The 9676-nt window shown below is 42.7% G+C and overlaps 1 protein-coding gene across 1 annotated transcript; it reads left to right on the top strand.

Moving 5' to 3' along the window:
- The first annotated feature begins 2962 nt into the window (after positions 1-2962).
- LOC109313035 (testis-specific serine/threonine-protein kinase 1-like) lies at positions 2963-5072 on the top strand. The gene has a single exon (XM_019539422.1). The coding sequence runs from the start codon at positions 3058-3060 to the stop codon at positions 4141-4143; it is 1086 nt and encodes a 361-aa protein (XP_019394967.1). The 5' UTR covers positions 2963-3057; the 3' UTR covers positions 4144-5072.
- Positions 5073-9676: the final 4604 nt, after the last annotated feature.

Raw genomic sequence — 9676 nt, 5'->3', positions numbered from 1 at the left:
CGCAATGCATGGGAAGAGTGAGCTAGACTCCCTGGAACAGGATTCACTCCAGCCAGCACCCTATACTCCACCCTTCTCCAAGATTTCTAGACCACAGAGAGATAACCTGCCTCCACCCAGGATTTGCAGCCCCCAACCCTCTCTAAGTGAAGGACCTAAGCCATTTCTATTAAAACAAAGAAGAGATCTCTATCTTTTAAAACACACCCAGAGGCAGGGTTAGGGTGACTCTCCTTCCCTCCCTGTCCCCACCTTATTATATAATAACCTTTTGGTTAGGATATGGAGACCTAAGTTCAAATCTCTCTTGTACCTGAGGCAATTTAGACCCATACCTCCCAGGAGAGTGCCCTGACAAACATATAATTAAAAGCTAATGGTGCACTTCCCAGCCCTCCTACCAAAGTGCTTCCACACAGCTGAAAAAAAATTCAAGATCTGCTGGAAGAAAGAGACCTGGCTTCCCATCCCTGTTGCAAGGAGTGTTCTTGATTTTAATTAGACAGTCAAGAGATAAAGTGTGTAAACAGTCCTAGGAGCAGGGACCAGAACAGGGATCTCCAGTGAGGACCCTTACCACAAGGCCATGGGTCACGCTCACTCTCTGTCTTCTTCAGCCTAATGAATCTTAAACTGAGTAGCAGCCCTAATCGAGGTCTGAATGCTAGTGGCAGAGGGATGGTTAGTTAAGTTTGAGACTCTCAGGCATGCCTAGGTATTAGACAGATGCTGAGCCGCTCAGCGTGGGCAAGAATATAGAGATCTTTACTTGTGTCTGTGCGATAGGTGGGTGTTTGAGAAAGAAAGCTATATCAGATGAGGAAAGTCAGACGGGGAAGACTAATGCAGGGGTCCTGGTTTTCTCTGTTTAGAAATCCCAAATTCTCAGATAAAAACTACAAATTCTCTGATTAAACCCCCAAATTCATGATTAAAATGAAACACCACTATATATATAGGTATCAACTGAACACAATGTTTTCTTGATATATTTACAGTTTTAAATCCTACCAGTGCCTCAGTCACTATGATAAAATACATTCTGAATTCCTATACATTTTGGTATTTGATTTTGGGGTTTTTATCCTGAAAAATCAGAGCTCCCCCTGCCCCCTTAGCTCACCAGGATGCAGGTCCAGGACCCTCACTCCCAAGCCACAGCCCCTGCCCCTCCCCACCCCCCAGACCCGTCAGAGAGGGCCCCAGCTGCCAGGGTTACAGGGCCAGCGACCCAGATCCGCAGGCCCCTGCCCCCTGCCGCAGCACCTGAGCCCTGGCTGCCACCCGTGGGAGGCAGCAGATGCTGCGGCAGAGCAGAGGGCAGCTCCCCCAGGACAGGGCAGCAGGGTGGGGAGCCTGAGCCCGCAGCAGGCAGCCTGCCCCACCCCTACTCCGTGCACAGATATGGGGAGCACATGCTCCCCAGGAGTGCGGCAGCAACAAGAAGCCAGCCGCACCCCTGCCCCCTGAACAAGCCACCTGTGGCCCCGTCCCACTCCCTGCTGGGCCCGAGTTTCCCAGCCCCAAGTCCCCAGTCCCTTGCACAGCCCGAGCTGGGCAATAGCCCCAGTCCCTGCCCCAGCTCTCCAAATCCTTCTATCCCTCTGTACAGATGCCTCATCCCCCACATCTTCCCCCGCCTCTACTTACTTGCTGGAGTTGCTCTCCAGGCTGCCTGGTGGCCATGTGCATATACATGCACATGATGTCCCCTGCCAAACTGCCCTCCTCCCGCTCCTCCAGCCCCTTGCAGGCTGGAACTCTGCTCTTTGCAAAAGTGGAAAATCCATGAGTTTTCTCTATTAAAATGAAAAACCCGTGTTTTTCTTGAGTAAAAGGGAAAATCTGCAGCTTTTTTAATTTTTCCATGGGAAACGGAAAACCCAGATCCCTGCTAATAAGTTTACTCAAGGTCACAATATTAGCCTTAGAGCTGGGATTAATAGTTCTCAGACCTCAAGGCAAACCAAGGCAGCAATGGAAAGGTAACATGAAAATTGATCTGGAAGGGATAAGCAAAGGTGCCACAAGGTAGAAGGAGATTGTAGGTTGTAATTAAGGGAGTTATAGGCCCCCAAGGCCTGTGAGACCAGGACAAGGGCAAGGGTGCACTGGGATTAGAGTCCACGCTTCCCATCTCTCAAACTTCTGCTTTGACCATGAGATCATCCTTGCTGCATTTAGGCCACACTGCTCACACACAGATCTCATTCAGATGATTGTGTAAGAATACTGTATGCACCGGTATAACCTAGGTTCAAATACCTGGAAGAGTCTGCTTTCCATCTCTTGAGCCAAGACTGCCTCCTTTGGCGTCAGTGTTTGCACGGAGCACGTCTCAGGCCTAGACTTCCTTTCTCTACTGTTTGGTCTTGCTGAGTTTTTCTTTGCTAAGTGCTTGAACACGTGTTTGCTGCTTGCCTTTACCTTCAGCAATCTGCAAAGAAAACAAAACAGAAATGAATGAAAATCTGTTTCTTCTTTACAAGCTGGAGGCCAGAATTTGGTGGGTAGGTTTTAAGGCTTCTTACACTTCAAATGCTGCATTTGGACTATCTCATTTTTAATAGCCACTTATCACATTCCCTGTCTTTGTCTGGTCCCACATCTCACTCTGCAGGTCCTCCCACCGCAAAAATGATTTTAACAGAAAGAATGTCTTTTGTCCACTCTGGTTTTTCTGACCTTTCCCTCTCTTTTGTGCCTATATCCAGGCTGTAGCCAAATCTTGCTCCTTCTTCCCCAAAACATCTAGAATTCGACCTTTTACTTTTATTCAATCTCCTCCGGACCCCAATTATTTCCCCTCACTTTCCTGTCCAGATAGTGAAGTGGGATATACATCATATTTTATACTCAGTCACTGTTCATAGCGTCTCTGCTTTATGACATCATACGTCCACATCACATAGTAAACAATAACAAAGGTTCCACATCAACTGACTTAAGAGAACAAGACATCCTGGATGACTACCATGGAAAATATATTAACAGACTGCTAGCATATGTAACGCACAGGCAACTTCAACTAATGAATCCCTTGTTGCCTCTGGCACCATGGATGATGCTGCAGTCCTTAAAAAGAGACACTATGTGCTGGGAATGAAACTGGGAGAAGGATCTTATGCTAAAGTAAAATGTGCCTACTCCGAAAAACTGAAATTCAATGTGGCAGTAAAGATCATAGATAAGAAAAGAGCGCCTCGAGACTTCCTGGAAAGATTTCTCCCCAGGGAAATAGATATTTTAGCAAAAGTAAATCACTGCTCAATTGTCAAGACCTATGAGATATTTGAGATATCTGACCGCAAAGTTTACATTGTGATGGAGCTCGGTGTACAAGGAGACCTACTGGAGTTCATCAAGACTAGAGGGTCAATCCCTGAGAATGTAACTCGCAAGATGTTTTACCAGCTAGCCTCTGCCATCAAATACTGTCATGATCTGGATATTGTCCACAGGGATTTGAAATGTGAGAACCTCCTTCTAGATAAGGATTTCAACATCAAGCTATCAGACTTCGGATTTTCTAAGTGTCTGTCTCGGGATGAGGATGGAAAAATTACTCTCAGTAAAACCTTCTGTGGTTCTGCTGCATATGCTGCCCCTGAAGTTCTACAGGGCATTCCCTATGAGCCCAAGATTTATGACATATGGAGTCTAGGTGTCATTCTATTTATAATGGTCTGTGGATCAATGCCATATGATGACTCAAATGTTAGAAAGATGCTGAAGATTCAGAAAGAACACAGGGTGCACTTCCCAAGGTCTAAAACCCTGACAATTGAATGCAAGGATCTAATTTACCAGATGCTGCAGCCAGATGTGAGTCGGAGGTTGAACATTGATGAGGTTTTGAGTCACATTTGGATGCAGGCTCCAAAATCCCAAGGTCCTTCATCAGCTTTATACGCAAAGGCAGGCGAGTGTTCTCGGAACCTGGAAGAGGTAAAGTCAGAGCACAAGCAGGAAAGCAAGCACCAGGCGGAAACAAAAACAGACAAGAAGCATGAATTTAAAACAGCAACCAAGTTGAACTTGTCTGTAAATGGCGAAGATGCTGTGCAAGAGGAAGGGCAAACAGAAACTGATATTCTTGCAGACCAAATGGAAAAAACACAGATAAAAAATGGCAGCAATTAAAGAATATCTACCTGCAAGATTGGTATTTTTCTCAGCACCAATGTAAATAATGATCAAGATGTTAAGTGAACTTTTAAAAGGGACTAAAGGAGGAAGCAGCAAAAAAGCCTAGAACTATTAACAATTACATGATTTTTTTGATGTCTCTCTTGATAATCATATAGCTGAATCAATAAATCACTAAATTCATTATCACGTGTTAACCAGAAGGAAAGGAGTATATTTTTTTCCCTCCGTGTTGGAATGGTGTGTATTCTAGCCTAGTACAAGCCTCCTTTTACTATCTGTCCTTTTCCAATCTTGTGCTGTTATAGGACCTATCAGCATGTTAATGTTTGGGAACACAGAGAATTGCAGCCTGCTCATTCTTTTACTCAGAGGAACAAAAAGTTATTGTTTCCTTCTGCTAAGCACTTCTTTGAGCAACAGGATGCAATGTTGATCTCTCAAGTCATCTGAAACTGTTGTACTTTAAAGTACCTTGTTCTTACGTGCAAGTCATCAGCTCCAGACCTGGCCACACATGTAGACTCAGGCTGTCACAAAGCCAAGATCCATTAAAACAAGTTTGCATGGTTCCCAATTTGTGCGTGCAGGCACATGAAAGGGCATTTTAAGACTAACTTTCATATGCCAGTCACAGCCGTGCGAAGCCTGCAGGGTTCAGTTCGTGATCCTGTCCCTGAAATAATCTCCATAATTTACTCCACAGGAGGCTGAAAGTGAAATAACCCCTGTGTGTTCACAGGCTGCAACCTGCACAGATGGACTTCCTCCTTTGAACAGTCACACTTCCCCCAATCTCTGGAAGACCCCAGCTAGCCAGTTGTTGATGGAAACCTCATTGACATCTTCCTTTTCCCACTTTGTTCTATACATCGTGGCTTAATTGTATGATTTGTACCATAAAACAATTCTAATTAAAGATATTCCAGGGCAGCTCTTGAGAAAAACCAAGGTGAAATTCTGCATTTTATTTATTTATTTTTGCTAATTCCTCTGTTGTTTCTTCTTAAGCAGCAGAATCCAGTGTGTCGGGTTCCTATGAACGGCAGCAGATGATCTGCAGCATCCCCCATCTCCAGGCTGTCTCATGCAGACAGTCCTGACTCCTTACTACCACGCAAAGTATTTTTTGGAACAATAATTGACTGGATTCCTGCTTTCATTTAGAACCCAAACAAGGTTTCTTGCCACGTTTCCTATTTTTGCAGGCAGCTGTTCCCATGCGATGTTTGTCCCAGAAAGCTGACCCAATTAGGTTGTATGGTATGATGCAGTAGACCTGCTTCATACACCTCCCTCTACCCTAATTGTTCTCATGTCACCAAAGGGGTTTCCTAGCAAAGCAGGTTGATGCTTTAATCTCTCATATCAGAGCACAGCCTTATATCAGGCCAGGGAAAGTGCATTTGAAGCATTGACTGTTGGCTTTGTCAACCATCCCACAAAACCATCAGCATGCAGTCCTAGTACTGTGCCTCTTTAACATGCAAGAGAAGTACTGTACCAAAAAGATACAGCACTCTGATGCCTGTTACATAGACATTGTCACCAGAGTCCCAAGTCTCTACTGAAAGGGCTAACACAGGCCAAAAGCAATGTGTATTAGCAGAGCAATGTGAGTGAAATTCATATCGCAGGTTGCACAAAACCATTTCCTCACTGTCAAGTGAATGAAAGACTCACCTGTGCTATTAAACAAGCCAGTGCAGAAATACAACCCTACACATGCTAGGCAGGGGGCAGTTTAGAGAAACTGTTGGCTTTCCAATATCAGGACGCAGGCAATATCAGGTAGGCTCCAGCACACATGTTCCCTTTACTGTTATTTCTCCATCCTCTGTGGACCTTACTAGAAATTTTTCCATTCTTGACAAGCTTCTGAGGATGGCAACAGTAGACCAGAGATAGCTCAGTGAATCCTCTGTGCTTTTTTAACATCTCTCATATACCTAGCTTTCCTTGCTGCAAAAGCAGCTCAACCCATACTTAAAGAACAGGCAATTTATCAGGCACCAATTCCTTTTCCCTTCCAGAGAAGTCTGAAGTGTTCGTGTGAAGACAGCTTTGCATCTTCGAAGAATCTGTGTTCTCATTCGTTCCTTTGCATAACCCCAGGAAGCAGCCGAGGTAAATTGAGCCATTTTACAAAAGAAACAACCGCACAGGAAACTAAAGGCTCTCAGCCAGTGTTGCAGCAAGTCAGTAGCAGAAGTGGGATTAGAAGTCAAGTTTTCTGGGTTTCCAATCTCAAATACAAGCCAGTAGGTCCAAATGCCTTTTCCTTCAAGGGTAATCATTTTCTACCCACAACACCCCCCTCCTCTCCCCCAACACCACAGAACTGAACTACTGAACAATTTCTTCTCTGATCACTTAAGGAAACCCTCATAGAGACACACGCAGGTCTGGAGAGCTGCACTACGTTCCACTCCTTGCAGAGTAGGATATCAACAACCACAACTGCAGATTATGGTCAAGTCAGATCTTGTCCATCTTACAGGCCCCTGTGTCCACTGGCTTTCACCCTATCTTCATCCATCGCCACTTGCATCCCTGCTAGGGACTAATTAGGGGCTTGGCAGTGGAGTGGCATCCGGCTACAAATCCAGAGGTATCACTTGAAGCCTTACTCCACACTTGTGCAGACAGTCATCCTTAGTCAAGCCAGCTGTGATTAGGATACTTGGCCACTGAGTCCAGGGAGGCAAAGGCATGTGGATAGGATTCTAGCCACATTCTCATGTGCTTTAACCATACCAGCCCAACAGGCCACCTAAGCTCTGCTGAACCTTTGACCATTTCCCCCCAATCCAAGCAATAATCTTTCAAACACTTCTTAGTGTCCCTAACACTGCAGCTCACTCTCATCATGTATTTTGGTTCCTCCCAGAGCAAGCGCTGGATGGCTTCTCTCTTCCCCATCTCTGCAACACCAAAAGGGACCTGGCTGAAGCCCCCCTGTTCAGCCTGGAAGCCCAGTACACTTTGGAGCTGCAAAAGCAATGGTAAACCTGAGAAGGTAAGTTAAAAGCATTAAAAAAGGGAATCATCAGAAAAAAAAATTGTGTTTGGCAAAACTAAGGGTAGTTAGAATGAGTTTTCAAAAACTATATTAGGAGCAAAAGAAAGCTGAGCCATAGCATAATCTGGTAACTAAATGAAGACAGCAAAACTTGTTAGGAGCGATGCAAAAATGACACATGTATTCAAAAAATAGTTCTGTTCAGCATGTGGAAATAACCAGGATGAAGTGATTGTGTAACATCAGCGGGTGAAATAACAAAGGAAAATGTTAACATACATTATCTAAAAATAAACATTTTAAGCTAAAACATCTAGATAAATTGCACGCACACAGTCATAAAAGAATGGACTTGGAAGGTACTAGCCTTGCAGATATTAATTGTAATACATCTCAGAATATCACAAAATTCCAGAAGATGGCTAATATTATAACACTATTAAAAATAACAATAAAGCAACACAACTCAGCTAACTATAGGAAAGGTATTCTAACATCAATTACATGCAAAAGATAACAGAACAACAGACCATAGAATCTCAGTTCTTGGAAGTTTTTAAAGAGAAATTTAGGCAGATAGTGACTGGGATGGTTTAGCCAAGAATGATCCTGCCTTCAACATGGCGTTGGACGAGAGGACCTCCTAAGGTCTCTTCCAGCCCTACTTTTCCATTGTTGGTTGACTTAATTGACAAATTAGTGAATAATTAATGCTAGTCAAAATGGTTTTACAGAACATAGGTCTCGTCAAACAAACCCAATTTAATTCTTTGAATCAATTAAAAATCTGGATGATTAAAGTAACTGGAGATCTAATGTACTTAGAAATTTGCAAAATGTTTGACTTAGTCAATTCTTAATCCATTTATCATATAATTTACAGGCACTTGTGGTGGAACATTTTTAATAATGACTTTCTGTGCTACTAACTGACAGGTTCCAAGAAGAAGCTGTCGTTAGCAACCTCCTCATTAAAGGGGGAGGTTCAAGTGGTGTCTGCCAGGATCAGTACTAAGCCAGATTCCACTTAACATTGTCATCAAAGGTTTGAAAGTAAATATTAAAACAAAAAAAACAGTGCTGAGAAAATTCATGGAGACCAGTGGTGAATAACAAGGATGACAGGGCAGTCAACCAGTATGATATGGATCACACGGCAACCTGCATCCATTGTAAAAAAAAAAGAAAAGAAAAGCACGTTAATCCAACCAGATGGAAAGTTAAATACCCAAGAGCAAGAAAGGCAAGTCAGGGATACAGAATAGAGCACTGGACTCTGGAAAGCAACAACTGAGAAGTGAGGGGTCATAGCAAGCGGGATATTCAGCCTGAACTTTTAAGTGTGGATGTAAAAAACCAAATACTATCTTGGGATATATAAATGGCTAAAGTGGTGAGTAGGAGGAAATAGGTTTTACCTCTGTATATAACACTGCCTAGACTGACAATGGATACAGTTCTGGTGTCTGAATTTTGACAAGGATTGAAAAAAAAAAATGATCTAGGAACTAGCAAAAACAGCTCTCAGTGAGACTTGCTGAGAACAACTCTGCTTAGTTTTTCCAAAAGGCAGATGTAGAGGTGATTGAGCCAGGCTGAATTTCTATTTTCAGGGTGAAACAGCTGAATACATCTAGTTGCTGCATATAAAGGTATTATCTTGCATGAGAAATATATAACTAGGTGTGGAAAGATGTGTACACAAGTGTGGAGCCTCCATATAGGGTTCTATTCTCTGAATTTTACAGCAGAAGTGAACATGGGTAAATTAGATTACATTTACACTGTTCAGCTTTAAGAAACAAGAGTATTAGCCACCAAAATAGATTTTTATATTTATTAGATTCAAAAAAGCTCAATGTCTTCAGATCTTTGAAAAATTTGCAAGCTCTCCTGGTTGAACTATACTTATTTAAAAAAAGAGGCTTTTCTCAGTGGCTCTTATGGTATAGTAAATAATGTGTTTTAGAAGCATCATTATAATAGATTGAATAACATTTCTAAGACTGGACAATTTAAGACTTAAACAGGGAGCCGTTTTTTGAAAGTCAAGCATTCCATAGGGCTTCTCTCAGGTTATTTCGCCTTCTCATAAGCCATACAAGCAATACCCTAAGACTGAGGCTACTACTTATGTTAGTATCCAACCTACATGCAAAATACAGTAGCATAGCAGGCCAAAACATATCAATACATAAGAAAGCAAAAAAAACTAGTACTTTTCAGACAAGAAGAGCAGGAAAGTTAATTTAAATTTTTTCTATTCGGCTGGTAGGAATGAATGGAGTAATCATTTCACCAGGGAGTTAAAAGTGCAAATAAGCTGAGGTTTCTTGCAGATGATGTGCTAGAATCTGATCTTGGATCTTTGGTTCTAGCTGCTTTATAATCATTCTGAAAAAGGCATGTTAATTCACCAGCCATTGTTAACAGCTCTGTTTTGTGACATCACACGTCTACCTCATATATTAAACAATGCTGAAGGTTCAATCTGAACCAGCTTAA

Source organism: Crocodylus porosus, unplaced genomic scaffold (genome assembly GCF_001723895.1).
Source record: "Crocodylus porosus isolate Cpor-Errol unplaced genomic scaffold, CroPor_comp1, whole genome shotgun sequence".
Classification (NCBI taxonomy): Eukaryota; Metazoa; Chordata; order Crocodylia; family Crocodylidae; genus Crocodylus; species Crocodylus porosus.
Note: the sequence above shows the minus strand (reverse complement) of the source record. Positions and strands in the feature narration are given on the sequence as shown.